Raw genomic sequence first — 19071 nt, 5'->3', positions numbered from 1 at the left:
CAGAAACAGGTAATGCCATTTTTGACACAGTACCACTCCTCTCCTTTCACCCACTTGATCCTTCCTCAATAATTTATGGCCATTGATTTTAACATTCCAATAGTCTGAATCATCCCACCAGGTGTTAGTAATACCAATTAGATCAAATTTATGCTCTTAACTAAGCAATTCAATTTCTCTTCTTCAGGCACCTAAAATTGGTTTATAGGCAATTAAATAATTTCTTCTCTTTATGACCTTTAGTTCTTTGTTTAATGTTGTTCTCAACATCATGATGCAGTGCTAAAAGAAGGATCATATCTTTGCTCTTTTTTATCCTTCCCCTTTTATGAAATTATGTAGGGGACACTTTACAAAGGATGTGCTTCATATGGACTATTTGATATTAACACATTTAAAATGTTAAATACATTATTTACAAGTTCCTTGTGAAAATTTTGCTTTTGGCTCTCTGGACCTGAAAGGCTCTGATTATTAAAATCACTGAACTACATACATGTTAACACTGATTTTCAATCTATCTAATGTATTTTTACAACACCAACTTTAAAATTCAACTCTATATATCTAATATTTGTAATACAAATTAAAACTTGCAATGTATGTATTTTAAACATACTTTATTATCATCTTTTTTAGATAATCTTTTTATATATTCCAGCCTCATTTTTCTAATTCTCTTCTTCATTGTTCCATTCTGGGAAATGCTCCTCCTCTTGTCCAGTAGTATCTATCTGTGACGGTGATGGTGTTGGTGTTGGTGCTGATGCTAATGCAGATCCTGATGCTATTCTTGATCCTGATGCTAATCTTGATCCTGATGCTAATCTTGATCCTGATGCTAACACAGATGCTGATGCTATTCTTGATCCTGATGCCACTACAGATCCTAATGGCAATACAGAGCCTGGTCCTGATGAGTCTTCTATGGTTCTCATTGAACCTTGAGAGCTTGATTGTTCTTCTCTGGAGCCCTTACCAATTTTTGAGGCCCAGAATGCTTTTACAGCTCCCCTGAAATGGACATAATAATTGAACAATAATGTACATTTAAGTAGATTTAAATTCCCATTTCCTTATACAGAGTATACTATATTAAAGTCTCTTCCTGTCAAAAATCTATAATACTTCTTTTTAAGCAGACTACTTCTTTTTAAGCTACTCTAGTAAAAAGAACAGCTGTCATTGTCAGATATATTGACCGCTAGCAACATAAATGTACCAGTGTAGAAAAATTAAATTATCTCATCTGAGTGTCAGGTTTGCAGTTAGTAGTACTATAATCTAAACAAAGAGCACAAAAATCACATTTGTATGCTGTCCACCTACCAGTGAAGAATTACGAAGATTAACGCAAAGATCACTCCAACACAAACAATAACTCCAGTTATCAGAACAAACACCAGAACTATATCAGTGTCTGGTCTTCTTAATCGTCTTGTTTCCAGTTCTAAAGAGAAGAAATACCTTGATCATTATTGCTCAGACATCTTGTTCAACAGGCTGTTAACTGGAAGGGAAACAACTGAAAGGGAATAGGGCCTGATTCTTCATTGCCATAAAACTTGTGTAACCATTTAGTCCTATGAAAAATGAGTCCAAATAAGGATACATTTTACACTCACTTTGCATAGGTGAGAGTATAGAAGATGCAAAGCAAGGGATAACCAGATACATAATGCATTTAAAAAGCCTAAGAGTAGTAAGGGACAGCAAATTAAATTAGAACATGCAATGCAATATGCTGGAAGGAAATAAGAACCTAATCTAATTATGAGCGGCAGCTAAAGTGGGGGGTCCCATCACAAGCAGATTAGATATTGGGACTGTATAGAGGACTTCCCATTAAGGCTGCAAATAGTCCAGCACAATACTAGACAAATGGCAACAAACGGGAGGGAATTAGGATAAGTACAAATTATTAAAATTATTAAAAGACGGTGATTAGGAAAAGTCACAGCAAATTGATGCATATAAACACCTGGGTGTTGTTATGAAAAGAAATTATTAAAATATTATTTTGCTTTTTAGAATTTTTTTATAACATTTGAATAGACTAAGGTAAAGGTAGGTGTGCTGTATACATTAAAAAATTTAAAAAGTACATTAAATCATTTTGGTTAGATTGCAAATTAGGTCTACACTACAGAGCTTTTTCAAAAAAACAGTGGTTTTTCCAAAAAAATTTCAATTATGTCCACACTGCAATTGCGTTCTTTCAAAAGAAAATCGAAAGAACAGAGGAGTTTTTCCAACATTGGTAAACCTCTTTCTAAGGAAGAAGCCTTTTTCTGAAAGAGCTCTTTCGGAAAAAGGTGTGTGTGGACGGGGAAGAGAGAATTCTTTCTCAAGAAGAGGAGGAAAAAGCACAGGTGCCCTGGTGGCCATTCTGCCCATAGTAATCACAGCTTACATGCGAGATAGCATCCATTCAGTCTGGATGTTACCTTTTGAAAAAGCAGATTGCTTTTTCAAAGTGCTTTGGCAATGTGGACACTCATTTCAGAAGAAGTTTTTTCGGAAGATCTCTTTCAGAAAAGCTTCTTCTGAAAGAAGCCTGCTGTCTAGACATAGCCTCAGTTAGACCAGTGCAACCATCATTCCAATGAAGAAAAATCACACCCACATGTTTGATAGGAATCTGGTATCTAAAGAGAGACTGCAACTTGACCCTACACAGATGTGTCAGGGAAAGGAAGGACAGGAACTACCCTTCTATTTTTCTAGAAGGTGCGAGCCACTGTAAAAGACAAGGGGGTCAAGGCAGGACATGGCCCATTCTCCCTTCATACAATTATCAGAGCTAGACAGCCACAAAGGGGCTGTTGAAAGGAGCATATACTCTGTGCCACACACGGTGCACTGAGGAGCTCTGGGAGGTATTAAACAATGCCTCTCTGAGCTCCTAGTGGGACAATGCTTCTATGAACTGTCCACCATATGGATTTGAGCCTAGACAGCACAATCTGCCCCTTATTCATTCAGAATTAAAGAGATTACACCCAAGACTAAGTTGTCACTGTTAGTTTTTACCTCCAGAAAATATCAGTGATATAAAGTTCTATCCACACATTTTTAAATGACGTAATTTATTTGATCACTTCTTTTTTAAAAAATAGATTCCTAATTACGTAAATTACATTCATCAACCCTGGAGCACTTGCTCTTCCAACCCAATTTCCAGACAAAGGAAACCCATCAAATGAGAATGTTACTTAGGTTCAAGAGATGTTTCCCAACAAGGACTTCACTGGTATGTATGGTAGCACCCTCTGTGCATACAATCCACAAATTCAATTCACATGCTAATGGACTCAATTGTGATATAGGCTGGTGGGGATCTTCCTACTTAATAACCACTGAAGGTGCTAACAGCTCTCTGAGTGGTATCCTTCCTGTCTTGGGAATCTATCTATTGACTTTGATTTTTATCTTCTTAGGTTTAAGTACCTATTCTCCAGATACTTAACGATGCTCTGTCTCCCATCCCACTCCCTTTTTCTTTCTCTCTCCTCTCCCCTTCCCCTCTCCTATTTATTTTGAGTTTTCATATCTCATAACTCTGGTCATCTGAAGAAGTGGCCTGTGCCCATGAAAGCTCATGATACCATCTACATGTTTTGTTAGTCTATAAAGTGCTACCAGACCATTTGTTGTTTTTCATCAGAACACAGACGTGCATGCACGCACCCCTTCACACCAGGAGCAGGGAATATATATATAGTGTTGAGTGGACTAACCACTCCCAATTCTTTCTCTGCCCACAGCAGGGGGGGAAGGTTGGCTCAAAAGAAGAGAGGAAAGGGCAAGTAATGGAAAACCTATGGGGACACACATCTTGAATAATCTCAGTTACTGCACAAGACAACTAACCTCTTTTTCTTCAAGTGATGTCCCTGTAGACGCTCCACTTATAACAGACTAGAAAGCAGGATCCCTAATTAGAAGGCTGGGCCTTCAGACCAATGTTTACTGTCCATGACAGGATTTCATGTCCTAGGAGAGTGTCTGCTGTGGCATTGTGTATAATAGTGTAGTGATGGGAAAAGTGTCTGTTGATGACCACGTGATGGCTTTGCAAATTTCAGCAAAGAAACATTATTGAGAAAGGCTGTTGAGGTGGATAATGAATGTGCTCTGAATGTGGCAGGATGTCGTGTGTTGTGGAGTTTGTAAAATAAATGTATATACTACAACGACCTCTTTGAAAGATGTTGTTTAGATACTATTGGACTTCTAGCTCTTTTGGTGGTGGAGAGGCATAATCACGATGATTTTTCAGAAGGGTTTAATGCTGTACAAGTAAAATGCTAATGCTTGTCTCATATCGGGTGAGTATGACCCTTTTGGTTACTGTAAGAGTTTGGGAAGGCAGTTGTGTAGGCTAGTTGATATGAACAGATGTTAGAATCTTAGGTGGAAATGTCAGATGTGGATGTAGTGAAACTTTGTCCTTGTAGAACAGTGTATGGGGTGGACATGCCATAAGGGCCATAATTTCGCCAACTCATGGGTAGAAGTGATGGGGACGAGGAAGGCTGTTTTCATTGATGGATGCAGAGAAGAATAGGTTGCATTTGGTTCAAATGGGGCCTACTCAGAAAATATAGGACATGAAGAAGACCCAGGAAAGGGTTGAATCTCATATGTGGATATAAAGGTTATAGAGTCCCTTCAGAAAGTGCTTGGTTATCAGATGTGTGAAAACAGAATGACCAACTATGTGGCAGTGAAAACTAGTGATTGCTGCCACATGTTGCTGAATGGATCTGGTGGATAGATCTGATTGTTTAAGTCAGGGGTGGGCAAACTATAGCCTGTGGCTCAACACACCTTTTCATCTGGCCCTCAAGCTCCCATGGCAGAGCAGGGTCAGGGGCTTGCCCTGCTCCACATGTGCGATGGCTTTGTGCAGCTCCCGAAAGCAGTGGCATATCCCCCCCCTCCCCGATTCTACATGTCGGAGCCGCAAGAGGCTCCACACTCTGTCCTTACTCCAAGCACTAGCTTTGTCACTCCCATTGGCCAGGAACAAAGGCCAATGGGAGCTGCAGGGATGGCATCTGTGGACAGGGCAGCATACAGAGCAACCTGGCTGCATTTCTGCATAGGAGATGGAAGGGGGACCTGCTGTTTACAGGAGCTACTAGAGGCAAATATTGCTCAAGCCTGCACCCCGACCTCTTCCTATACCCCAATCTCTGCCCCAAATCCCCTACCACCCTGTGAACCCCTCAATTCCAGCCTGGAGCATTCTCCTATACTTCAAATCCCTCATTCCCAGACTAAACCCAGAGCTTGCACCCCCCAGCCAGAACCCTCACTCCCCATGCACACCCCAACTCTCTGTCACAGCCCTGATCCTCCTTCCGCCCTCTGAACACCTCGGTCCCAGCCCAGAGACACTCCTGCACCCCAACCCCTTCATCCCTCACCCCTTCCAGCTTTCCAAACCCCTAGCCTAGTCCAAAGCCCCTTTTGTGGTCTTCAGGCCAAGAAGTTTGCCCACTCCTGGTTTAAGGTGTAGCATGTAGTCCAGAATAAGTGGCAGGGGAGTGTGTGCTGCACCAACTTGGTGGGAGGCTCACCAGCATAACAATCTAGTCCACTTATGTGCGTCTAGCTGTGTTGTGCCTTATATTCAAAAGTATCTGTGGGTATGTCTACACTACCCCGCTAGTTCGAACTAGGGGGGTAATGTAGGCATACCGCAATTGCAAATGAAGCCCGGGATTTGAATTTCCCGGGCTTCATTTGCATAAGCGGGGCGCCGCCATTTTTAAATCCCCGCTCGTTCGAACCCCGTGCCGCGCGGCTACACGCGGCACGAACTACCTAGTTCGAACGAGCGGGGATTTAAAAATGGCGGCGCCCCGCTTATGCAAATGAAGCCCGGGAAATTCAAATCCCGGGCTTCATTTGCAATTGCGGTATGCCTACATTACCCCGCTAGTTCGAACTAGCGGGGTAGTGTAGACATACCCAGCTTGACTGCCTCTGAACAGGCTACTTCTGAATTGTGAAACCCCACAGAAGCAAGGCTTTGAGAAGGGACATCTCTGCATTTGGATGGAGGATGCATCCTGAGTCCTGTGAAAAGCGCCGTGGCATTGGATGGAGAGAGATCAATTGGTATATCATTGTGTGGAAGAGATAAATATACTAGTCTTGTTGTGGCCCTGTTGGAGCTAAGTATGACATGACCTCTGTACTCCTGAATCTTGGAATGTACTCTGAATAGGAGGGGGAAAGGGAAAGAAGGCCTAATGGAGACATGTATCCCATGTTATGAGGAACGTGTCTCCCTGAGATCTGTGTCCCAGTCTCACTCTGGAACAAAATTGTCTTTGCGCTGCGTGAAAAGAGATCAATGGTGGGGCATTTCCAATGGTTGAAGAGGGGCTAAAATGTTTGCATATCCAATTCCCACTCGTAATTGTGGGAGAATTTCCTGTTCAATGCGTCCATGGGAGTGTTCTGGGGTGCAGGGAAATACATTCCTAACATGGTGACATTTTGTTGGACACACCAATTCTCTGATTTGCGTGCATCAAAACAAAGAATGGGACCTTGTTCTGTCCTGCTTACTGATGTAGTACATGAAGGTGAAGCTGTCTGTGATTCAGATGACACGCTGTTTGAATAGAGGGAGGAAATGTTGGAAGCCTTGCAGACTGCTCGTAGTTCAAGAGATTGATGTGTAGGGTGGATCTGATTAATGAACATCTGCCTTACACTGTGGGCACATCTAGATTACATGCCTCTGCCAACAGAGGCATGTAAAATATGCTACCCGACATAGTCAATGAAGCGGGGATTTAAATATCGCCAGCTTCATTAAAATAAAAATGGTCACCGCGCTGTGCCGGCTCAGCTGATCGTCGGCACAGTGCGCAAGTCAAGACGCGGATCAGTTGACAGAGAACGCCTTTGTCGACCGCTCCTGTAAACCTCATTACACGAGGCATAAGGGAGCGGTCGACAAAGGCGTTCTGTGTTGGGTAGCCTATTTTACATGCCTCTGTCAGCAGAGGCATGTAATCTAGACATACCCTGTATGATCATGGAGATATGCCTCCCAAATTGGTTGGGGAGCACCAGTTGTTAGGATTATGATTGGTGGTGGTTGGAGGAAAATAACTCTGACAAGGATGTTGTTGGGTTGTTTTCACAAAAGTAGCAAGTCCTTGATTCTTATCGTCATGCATAAGAGCTGGCAGAGGTGGTGTTTGTGCGGGAGATATACTGTATAAAGGCATGCCTGAGGAGATCACACATGGTGTCGTGTGTGCCTGACCATGAAAGGCTGTGGACCAGATATGGACTGTGGATGTCCATATGGAGTGAGGAAGAGCAGCAGTGATTTGCCTGGTAGATGAAGAAGTGATTGAACTCTCTTTTCCCTCTTCCTCATTGCTGAGGAAAGGAGGTGCCATTCTTGATAGAGAAAGGTAGTAATGTCATGAGTTCGGAGAAGAGAGTGGAAATTGGGGCAGATTGGAGAAGCGGAGACTCAGGACTATTAGGTACAAGCAGGTCTTTAGACTACATAAAGCATTGTGGAAAGGGGAAAACTATCATTGTTACCAGTAAACTAAAAAACCAACAAATAATCTGGTAGCACTTTATAGACTAACAAAACATGTAGATGATATCATGAGCTTTCGTGGGCACAGCCCACTTCTTCAGATGACTGGAGTGTTGGATGTCTAGGACCAAAACAAACACAGGAGAGGGGAGGGAGAGTAGAAGGAGGGAAAACTGGAAGGGGGGGGAACAAGAAAACGCATTGTGTAAAAAATATATCAAGGGAAAGATATAGGAGAGAAGATTATTCTGGGAGGGGTGGGTGAGATTCTGTGGCCTGCACTGTGCAGGGGGTCAGACTAGATGATCATAATGGTCCCTTCTGACCTTAAAGTCAATAGGTATGTCTACACTACAAAGTTAGTTCGAACTATCGGACATTAGTTCAAACTAACTTTCCTAGGCGCTACACTAGCGCTCCGTTAGTTCGAATTTAATTCGAACTAACAGAGCGCTTAATTCGAACTAGGTAATCCTCATTCCACGAGGATTAAGCCTAGTTCGAACTAGCTAGTTCGAATTAAGGGGTGTGTAGCCCCTTAATTCGAACTAGTGGGAGACTAGCCCTCCCCAGGTTTCCCTGGTGGCCACTCTGGCCAACACCAGGGAAACTCTATTTCCCCCCTCCCGGCTCTGGACCCCTTAAAGGGGCACGGGCTGGCTACGGTGCCCGTGCCAGGTGCAAGCCTGTCAGCACCCAGCCAGCAGACCCTGCACCTGGCACGGATCGAGCCACCCACCCGATGCCCCCCAGCCCTCCCCCTCTTCCCAGGCTGGCAGCTCCCGGGAGCTTGCCTGGGACCGCAAGAGGTGGGCACCCGCCTGGGCTAGTGCAGACATCGTGGACCTTGTCCACGATCTCCGCACTAGGCACAGGAAAGTGGCCGGCTAGGGCAGGAGAGCTGCCAGCTTGGCCACCCAGGAGCAGGTGTGCAAGAGAATCAAGGGGGTCCACTGAGACCCCCGACCCTGAGCCCTGAGCTTACAATGGCCATACTGGGTCAGACCAAAGGTTCATCTAGCCCAGTAGCCTGTCTGCCGACAGCGGCCGACCCTAGGGACCCTGGAGGGGATGGACCGAAGACAGTGACCAAGCCATTTGTCTCATGCCATCCCTCTCCAGCCTTCCACAAACCTTGGGCAGGGACACCACTCCTACCCCCTGGCTAATACCACTCCATGGACCCAACCTCCATGACTTGATCTCACTTCCCTTTAAACTCTGTTCCAGTTCTAGCCTTCACAGCCTCCTGCAGCAAGGAGTTCCACAGGTTGACTCTTTGCTTTGTGAAGAACAACTTTCTGTTACTAGTTTGAAGCCTGCTACCCATTCCTTTCCTTTGGTGTCCTCTAGTCCTTCTTTATGGGAACTAATGAAAAACTTTTCTGTATGCACCGTCTCCACCCTACTCCTGCTTTTAGAGACCTCTATGCTGTCCCCCCTCCGTCTCCTCTTTTCTAAGCTGAAAAGTCCCAGTCTCTTTAGCCTCTCTTCATATGGGACCTGTTCCCAACCCCTGATCATTTTAGTTGCCCTCCCCTCTCCCAGCCTCTCTCTTCCCCTCTCCCACCTCCTTTTCCCAGTCCCCCCCAGTTTTGTTCAATAAAGACAGATTCTATTTTGGAAGACACGTTATCTTTATTTTGTACATCATGAAGAGGGGCTAGGGAAGGGTAAGTGGAAGGAGGTGAGGGAGGAATGGGGCACGAGCCCCCTATGGGGAGGACTGGGCTGGCTCTGCGGGCTTCTGGGGGGGGAAGCTCTCCTGCAGCCACCCAATTGCCCCCTCTCTCCAGATGGCAGCCTGCGGCAAGTGCAGCCGGGCTGATGGCCGAGTGCTGTGATGTGCCCAGTGTGGGTAGTCCAGGCAATCCAAGCCAGGTCTGCTTTGCAAGCGGGGCACCCCTGAGAACTGTCTGTCCGGGGTGGGGGTCAGGACCCTTTAAGCACAGCCCTTGGCTAGCCTGAGACAGCATCTCCATGCTCTAAGTCCTCCTCTGATGCCCGGCCGGCACTGCTTCTGGCCATCCTTAAGCCCGGTTCAGGGTCCACTTAATGTGGACATGCTAGTTCGAATTAGCAAAATGCTAATTCGAACTAGTTTTTTAGTCTGGATCCGTTAGTTCGAATTAGCTAATTAACTAATTAACTAATTCGAACTAAGTTAGTTCGAATTAACGTTGTAGTGTAGACATACCCTATGAGTCTATGAAAGTCTAGTCTATAAGCACCTAAAGACTAGATAGTCAAAGGGGGCAGAAAAGAACCATTAAGTAGCAAACAACATAGAGTCAGGAAATACTTAAAGACTGATGAAACGTCTAGATGGTATCATGAGATTCTTCAAAGACAAAGAATTATTGTCACCCTCATTGTTTGATAGGTAGGTAATGACCTAACCATCCAGTATCTTTGTTTAATCCAGAGGTGTGAGAATTGAACTTGCGAATGAGCTGAAGCTCCAGTCCTTCCTGTGTATTTGGCTCCTATAATTGGTTTGTAACAAAACAGCCATTTGAAGGTCTGTTAATGCATGCCCAAGGAGAGTAAAGTGTGTTCCCACAGACTTTTGTATGTTCCCTTTATAGATATCTGATTTGTGTCCATTAATTCTTTCACGTAGGGACTGTTCAGTCTGTCCAATATATATTGCAGTGGGGCATTGCTGGCTTTTGATGGTATAGATTAAATGACTGGCTATGCAGTTGAATGAGCCTCTGATTTGGTGGCGTATGTGGTTGGCTCCAGTAATGAGTTTGCGTGTATACATATGTGGGCAGAGTTGGTACCATGGTTGATTGCAGGGATGGGTTCCTGGATGTTTATGATGTAGCTGTGGTTATCGGAAAGAATACGTTTCAGGTTGAGGGGTTGTCTGTAAGAGAGAATAGGCCTTTCCCCCAAGGCCTCTGACAGTGAGGGATCATTTTCCAAGATAGGTTGTAGATTGTGGATAAACAGAATCCATTGGAGAGGTTTGAGTTGTGGAACGTGGGCGATGACAAGTGGAATTCTGTTATTTTCTCTTTTGGGTCTATCTTGGAGTAGTTCATGTCTGGGTCCTTTTTTGCCTCTGTCAATTTGTTTTTTCACTTCTCCAGGTGGGTATTTCAGTTTTAGGAATGCTCTATAAAGATCCTGTAGGTGTTTGTCTCTTGTCTGTGGGATCTGAGCAAACCCGGTTGTATTTTAGGGCTTGGCTGTATACAATAGATTGAAAAATGTGTCTGGGATGAGAGCTAGAGGCATGAAGGTAAGTGTAGTGGTCAGTGGGTTTCCAGTAGATGTTACCAGTGTACGACTCAGTGCTGAAGAGTATATTCCCCTGAAGTGTCCATAGATGGTGCTAATGATTTGGTCCATGCTGATAACTTGGCTGGTGCTTTGGCCTGTAACCATGATTTTGAAAGTGCCAAGGGATTGCTCGGTATTGACACTCTTGTTGTTGTCATAAAGAGTGCCAATGCCAGTATTTTTTTCAATGCTGTACCTACTGAAGTTGGCCTGTCTCATTACCCAGAGCTAGGAAACAGCACCAACTGCTATAGGTCTACTTGGTTAGGGTCTTTAAACTGCTTCTTCACATTAGTACTACAAGTACTTATAAGGTTCATGCAGTTATGTCCCTTCCAGATGATGCTGAGGCAACAAATCTTGCCAGGGAGTATATGCCTCAAACTTTGAGGAGGGAGCTCATTTTCATCTGAGAGAGAAACAGAGAATGGGACATGAGAATCAGCAAATGATCTGATAGAACAAGCAGGCCTCTCTGGGGAAAAGTCCAGGCTTGGGTCTGATGCCAATTGCAGTGATTTCTCCATGAGCAGAAATTTTAATATAATGACCCAGTCTTTTCTTGCTCTGAGTTTCAGGCCAACACAGCGGGAACACTAATGTGGGAAATGTCTCACTTTCAGAGAGCAAATTCACTATGAATAGCCATCCATTACTGGAGAGGTGGCCTCACAAGAAAAGCACCTGTTAAACCCAGGAGATCTGGGCTAAAGGGTGAATGAAAAAGGTTTCCCAGTTGGGAAGGACAGGAAGCAGGGAAATGGAAACCTAAACTATGAAAACACGGTGAAGGTAAACTTTAAAAAACAGTATTTTTTAAATAAAGAAAAAAGGAGAAAAGGAAGATACTAAGTACACTACACTAACTCATGAGGCACTATCTAGTGAGGGAAACAGGGAAGCTGGCTCTGATATGGATTCCGTCCCAGACCAAGGGCAACAGAGGTGGAACTGGGGGGTGGACAGACTGCACTGCTCTATATATACATCCCACCCACAGCATGGGAGGGAGGTGCATGTGCAGTTCGATGGGCACTGCTGATGAAGATCTCCAAATCCAGGTGCGAGGGATTCTACCATGCCTGCAAGTGGAGCACCAATAGGGACATCGCTCTAAGAACTGGAACTGCACTTTTCCCCCCAAAATTCTTTTCAATGAGTTGCACTGTTCCTAGGGCATGATGTTGTAGATGAAGATCAGGATGGGGAACCTTTTTCGGGATGGGGGCTGCTGACCCCCAGGCTAGTAGATTATGTGCTCTAGACTCACAGTGGTATAGTGGGGGTGGGAAAGGGCTGGAGCACCAATGCAGGCTCCCCAATGCTGCGGGGGGGAGGGGGGAGCCCCGAGCCTCAGGGACCAGATCCAGGAAGTCAGGCACTGCAGGTTCTCCCCCACCCTTCCAACAATGAAAATGATAAAACATATTCTCTCTATTAACACAGTGCTTGTTTACACACTTCAGCAGAATATATGTATTATTTCCACTGAATTTCAGACCTAGCTTTCTAGCTAGGGGGGGAGGAGGTTGGTGAAAGTTACATTAGATAGGAATGAGCTTCTTACTCCAATGTTTTTGTACTTATGAACTCTTGGTGCACACATCTTAATTCCTCCTGTGGATCATCTGCAAGATTTTCACATATTAAAATTCACGTGCATATCCAGATATGGAAGCAGATTCTCTTTCTCTTACACATACATACAAAAGACCAGGATTTCCAAATACAGTCATAGGGATTCCCTATTTCAATACTATACAATGCAACAGAAAACAATAATATGTAATATGTGTAGTCTGTTAGAAATAAGCACACTCTGTCTGAATAGGAAGTGAACTGAACTCAAGAGAAATGGTCCAAAGAAACACCACGGCACAACCTACTGTCCATGTGGGTGAGGCTGCCATTTCTGATGGCTGGCAAGCTGCTGCCTCCACCTCCTCCACTGCTGGTGCCAATAAACACACTCACCAGGGTGATGGAACAAGGGGCACAGTCTGGATCTTGGCAGACTGATTCCCTTCACATGGCACCACGAGGAGAATCATTCTCTATCTTCACCCCTTCCCCCGCAAAATCCTCCCTCCCTACAGAACTATAATTAGAAAATATGAATAAACTGCCTTATGGCACTGGAATCTTCAAAAGCAACTTAACAACATAACAGGAAGGCGTATGAATAAAATGCTTTACTGTATCTCATGGCAGTGATTTTGTAGGGACAATTCCAGCTACTAATGGGTGGTTTTTCCTTGCAATGGCCATAATGATGTTTATTTAAGGAAAAATAAGTGAAGGTTTTTTGTCCCCAGGATGCTACACAAGAAGAACAGAACCAATCAGTCAGGAACTGCTGAAAATAAAGTAGAAAACCCCATTTGCAATGACAGCTCATTGTGAAAAAGCATTGTTATTGTTCAATAGAAGGTCAGTGAGAATTATGGTAATCTGCTGAGTACAAACTAAAGCTTTCTATAGGCAGCGTTACATTACACCAAGTTTTTCCACATAGCCACTTGGGAATACGTGACATATGTTCCTAGTGAGTAACTCCTCCAGGTCTCTTCCTGCCCTTCTCCAAAATAGATACTTCTCCCACCTTCCTAAGGCAGATCCTAAAATTTGAAGTGGAAGAGATTGTGCTGCATGTTTTAAACAAGAAAATTCTTATACCTGTATGGGACCAAATTCTCAGCTGGTGTGAATCAGTGTTCTCTCTATTGCTTCCACCAGAGCCATGCTTATTTACACTGGTTGAAAAGCTGGCTTGTAATATTCAAATTACACAAGCATACAAGACAAAAAAGGGGAAAAGGGAGTGAAGCCAGACAAATAAGTTTTCATCTTACCTGCTCATTTTGTTTTTTGTAACTTTTGACCAGCACACGGGTTTCCTTTCCCTGGCAGCAACAAGCAGGAAACCCAACCAGCCAAGCTGAAGCATTTCCACTCCCCTTCCCCAGCCTTGCAGCTTATTCTCCGTTTCTCTAGAGGAAGTGGAAGGAAAGGGAAAATGCCCTTTATGATCCTATTCACTTCTCTCCAAGATCATATTTGGATCCTCTGAGGGAAAAGCTGAACAAAGTTGTGTCAGCCAAAACAAGACCCTTTAGTTGGCAGTGCTTCTGATAAGTGTGCACACATCACCAGAAAGCCACCTGACACAGATCATGTACTGTAGTTAGGCTTTGCCTCTTTCTACCTAAAAATGGAATGACCTGGGTAGGATGTGCTCTGATCCTGAGCACACAAAGCACTTCTGATATTCTGGATGATTCCTGGTCTACTTAGCAATAACAATCCCTGCTTGAGGCCCTTGAAAACTACAAAGGGCTCAATCCAATGCCCTCTAAAATGTATGGGAATCAAGGATACCCACTGATTTTAATGGAAATTGGCTCAGGCCCAAAGAAAATCATATTTCTAAAGAGTTCTATACTCCACACAAGCCTAAAGAGTGCCCTATAGATCCTGGATATGCCAAATGTTCCCTTTCCTAGTTTTACATTGCTGAGAAAAAACAGGCAAGAAAATATTCTGATTGATGTGAAACGGTGAAAGCACTGACGGAAGAAAACTAGGGCAGGTGCAAAGAACCCTACATCTGTGGACCAGCATATAAGGTAGCAGTCTAGAAGATGTTAAAATGACCTTATCAGTGGTCATTACCACATCAAGGAAGAAAACACAGAAACTTATTTTCTGTGGATTCAAATGCCTCAAAGGAAAGGTGAGAAATCATCTTAGTTGGAGGAATCTGAAAAAGTAACTCTAGGAAATACTGGATAAAGCCAACTGTTATCCCAGGTAAAACTGATCCACTGGGACAAAGTCAACCTGAGACCCTCCCCCTAGTGACAATTCCATTCTGGTCTGAAATCCTTAATAGTTACATATGGATATTGAAAAGAAGAGTCTGTAATTGGCTTTGCAAAATTAACAATTATATCTCCTATATCTCCTCATTCTCCATCCCCTCCAAAAAATTGCTTTTAGGTCTCTACCTCACTGAAGATTAACAAATGCCCAAGGAAAAGATCCACTCTAAGGAGAAAGTTTTCGATTTTCTGGAATAGGAAGAGGTACTTTCTTCTCCAAGAGGTCTTATAAAGTAATGCCTAAAGTCTCCCCAAAATTCATTTTCAAGTTTGGAGTGGGTGGGATAGGCATTCTAAGATGTGAAGTTAATGTTCCCCACCTCCAGAGTCTGAGCAACAGAGCTCTGCAAACTATCAGAAAAAAGCTAAGAATGTATGCATCCAAATACAGGGAATCCTGTGGCATATTTCTACAGCTTTTAACAACAAAAGGGGCCTTTCAAAAATTCTGATCTTCGTGGAAAGGTACAGGCAGAAATCCTGATCTTGCTGGATCTCAGAAAGCCACCAGGCAGCAGATTTGGACACACAAGAAAAAGGTCTCTGGAGAACTGTGTAATTCCTAACGATTTATTTTGCTGATGATCTCTTTCACCTTCAGTTTTTAGGTCATACCAGCAGCATCCATATTGCGGGGAGTAAGACACTCACTAGCACACTGTATATCTTTAAAGAAGATCTAGAGGAAAACACTAAGCATGACATGGGATTTGTCCATTGTTCTCTGAAGAGTGAAACTTGATTATTTTTTTCCAAGGAAAAGAGGTAGTAAATCTTTGAGTCAGCCTTTGCTGGAAGTCTTCTAATTCCATACCTAAACTAACCATTTCTGAATAGATATTCTTAATCCTTGGAGACATTCTGCTGCACAGACCTCAGTATACCCCACATTCAGTAAGCAACTTAATCATGTATTTAAGTTCAAGCATGATGTGGGGCTACTTGGGTGCCTAAATCTAAACACAAGATTAAGTACTGTGTTGATCCAGGGTCAAAGGAAACCACTCCTTTCTGTAAACAGAATTCAGAATTTGGATACTTGCAGGTAGAATATAACCTGAAAAAGCCAGAGCTGTGCAAGTTTTGCAGGAACCAGATGGGTTTAAGAATGAAAAAAAATCCTGGACACTTTGCAGAAGAAAAAAGAAAAGACCTTAACTTATGTAAGCAAAGTTCCTTCCTGGATTAAATATCAATTTAGATGAACATGAAACCATGGGGGAGTAGGTTTTGAATCCCATGTCCAGTGGTTATTTGGATAATTCAGTCTTGCTAACTGCGCATTTTTAAACTAGACTCTTCACTCTCAATAAAATAGCCCTTTCTGGCTCTTGATCCATCTGAATCCAATTTTTTTTTCCAGAAAGAGACTTTATTCATGTGGATAAGGTCCTTCCCTTTTCTACTGATTGAGTGGGCTGGACTCTCCAGCAGGCCTTTCAAAATTTGAAAGGCAAAAGGAACCACCACTGTCTCTCCTGACAATGTAAGCAAAAATTACCTGCAGCAGAGGAAGAAAGAAAGCTGTTGCACATAAACATTTTATGAAATCTTCTTTTTAATTTTAAACTTTTCTAAATCCAGCATACATAGTAAAAATCAAGATGGTAGTTAAGCATGTTAAAATTCAAATGACTGCCTTCCTACTTCTGCACTGCATCAGGGAATTTAACAGGGAATCTGAGAAGCAGAGAACAAAATGTAACCTACTGGAGTAAAGGGGCTTCCATTTAACTGGTTGCCTGTCCTGCTTTTTCTCTCTGTGAGAAAAAATTCCTGTGATCTGTGCAGATTGAGTGAGCCAAAGTAACAAATTAACAGAATGAAGAGAAATGATTTATTTTAGCCTATAACTTTTTGCCACTATTAAAACTTCATATTTTCCATAACCATGTTTTCTTTTGTATTCTTCTTTTATTGATAAGTATTTCTATGGCATCTGCTCTGATACTGTGCTGAGGTACAGTCTCGCAAAGGCTTATAGCTATTCATTAAACAAAAGCAAAATCTTATAACAGGTTTAGAAGCTACTCTGGACTTACCAGCAGTTGTATATACTGTATATTTTACAGAGGCAATTAACTCATTATTTTCTCTTGTATCACACTGGAAAGCTACTGGATGGGTATCCCTGTGCACCTCCAGAATAGCCGAATCATTAGGAAGAATGAGTGATTGCTATCCATATTAAAAAGAAAAGACAAAATGGATTTTTTCAAATTGCTTTGTATGGGGGAAATGCTCTATATCAAAGTCATATAGAAAACCGGTTATTCTACTCAAGCAGTTCCATACCCAGATTCCTCCCCCACTGGCAAAATCCATCACATCTAATGAAACCCCTCTCCTATTCACCAAAGGAGAAGGGCAGTGTGGTTATGACCCATTGACACTTGTTCATACCCTCCAGGTTGAGAACCCAAGTTCTAAGAACACAAGAACAGCTATGGGTCAGACCCATAGTCCATCTGGCTCAGTATCCTGTCTTCTGACCGCGACCAATGCCAACAAACAGAGCAGGGCAATTATCAAGTGATCCGTCCAGTCCTCCACTCCTAGCTTCTGGCAATCAGAGACTAGAGACACTCAGAGTATGGGCCTGACCATCATGGTTATTAGCTTTACCTATCCCTCATGATTATATCTAATTCTTTTTTGACCACCATTATGTTTCTAATCTTTACAACACCCAAAGGAGTTCCACGAGGTTGACTGTGGGCTATGTGAAGAGATCTTTACTTGCATTTCATTTAAATCTGCTGCCTGTTAATTTCATTGTGACACTCCTGGTTCTCGTGTTATGTGTAGGAGTAAATAACACTTCCCTATCCACTTTCTCCACACCAGTCATGGTTATATTGACCTATAGGATATCACCTCATAGCTTCTCTTCCAAGCTGAGAAATCTCAGTCTTTTTAATCTTTGCTCATATGAAAGCTGTTCCATATCTTTAATAATCTCTATTGATTGCCCTTCTGTGTACCTTCTATGATTCTAATGTATCTTTTCTGAGATAGGGATCCAGAACTGTATGTAGTATTCAAGGTGTGGGCATGTGATACGATTTCTATAGTTGCATTATGATATTTTCTGTTTTATTGTCTATTGTCTATCCCTTTCCTAATTGTTCCTAACATTCTGGTAGCTTTTTAGACTGTTGCTGCACATTGAGCAGATGTTTTCAGAGCACTTTACACAATGACTCCCAGATCTTTTTGTTGAGTGGTAACATAACTTAGACCCTATCATTTTTATGTAATAGTTGGGTTGATGTTTTCCAATGTGTGTTACTTTGCATTTATTTATTCAAGAAAGAACAACAAAGATTACTTTCTAAAATACATTACAGAACTTATTTCTTACTTTAAATAAATGAAGGGAAATGGGAGCTCTGCAAAGTAATGGGGCACAAAAGCTCTTGTGCCATCAGACTGACAAAAAGAAAGATTTCATTTGTATTATGATAGCAAACAAACAAAAAATTAAACCAGAAGTTGGCACGAGATGACTGAAGCAGGTGGTAAACATATTGAATATATCATTCTCTTGCCCAAGGTGAAGTTCAATTGCTCACCTGGTCTGGAATTAACATTTTCCAAACATATGTAAATCGATTCTCTGGAGGTATAAAAATACATGGGATCTTCACACTAGCAAGGCTTTCAGAAATTGGTCTACCCCCTGTGGAAGAAAAATTTAATATATACATCAACACCTGTCTGAAACACATCTGTAAATACCATATATAATTTATCTAATCAAATAATGTTGATTTGAAATTGTTCTTCCAATTAAAACTATTTAAAATATCTGCACTTTGGCTTAATATTTACAACTACATATATATCGACAAAATAGAAAATAAGTGCAGAAAAATGGTACTTTAAAGAGATTTAAAATCAAACACACATCAGTACTAAAGTGAGTTGTGAAATGTTACTAGATTGCTCAATAGGGTAACTGGAAAATAGAATGCAATCATTTCACTCCACTTCCACCACACTTATAAAGAATAAAGATATTTCCCTTGAATAAACACATTCACTCTACAGATCTCTATCATAGGATTCTACTTACACCCACAATCTACTGGTCCTCTGCACTCCTCTACACGTACAATGCATTTTGTTTCACTTCCAGGACACCCATTGGTTAATATAACTTCTCGAATGCCAATACCTTTGCAAAAAAAAAAAAAAAAAAAAAAGTTTGTTTCCATTTCTTCCATCATTCTTTATTTTCTCCCTCTTTATATTAGATATTAAACTAATTTATCTACCATACATCAGGAGAAAGATATCCTCAGA

General features: G+C 42.3%; 1 protein-coding gene across 1 annotated transcript in view; it reads right to left on the bottom strand.

The window, feature by feature from the left end:
* Positions 1–603: 603 nt before the first annotated feature.
* The window catches only part of SPACA1 (sperm acrosome associated 1), a 29441-nt gene continuing 10973 nt past the window's right edge, over positions 604–19071 (bottom strand). Inside the window, exons 3-7 of the mRNA XM_025189773.2 lie at positions 18842–18943; positions 18339–18445; positions 16806–16941; positions 1330–1450; positions 604–1014 (exon numbers count right to left, since the gene is read on the bottom strand). Coding sequence (XP_025045558.2) covers positions 672–1014; positions 1330–1450; positions 16806–16941; positions 18339–18445; positions 18842–18943 — 809 coding nt within the window. The 3' untranslated portion in view covers positions 604–671. The remainder of the gene's footprint in view (positions 1015–1329; positions 1451–16805; positions 16942–18338; positions 18446–18841; positions 18944–19071) is intronic.

The sequence above is a fragment of the Pelodiscus sinensis genome, chromosome 3, assembly GCF_049634645.1.
Source record: "Pelodiscus sinensis isolate JC-2024 chromosome 3, ASM4963464v1, whole genome shotgun sequence".
Taxonomy (NCBI): domain Eukaryota; kingdom Metazoa; phylum Chordata; order Testudines; family Trionychidae; genus Pelodiscus; species Pelodiscus sinensis.
This window is presented reverse-complemented; position numbering and strand designations above follow the sequence as displayed.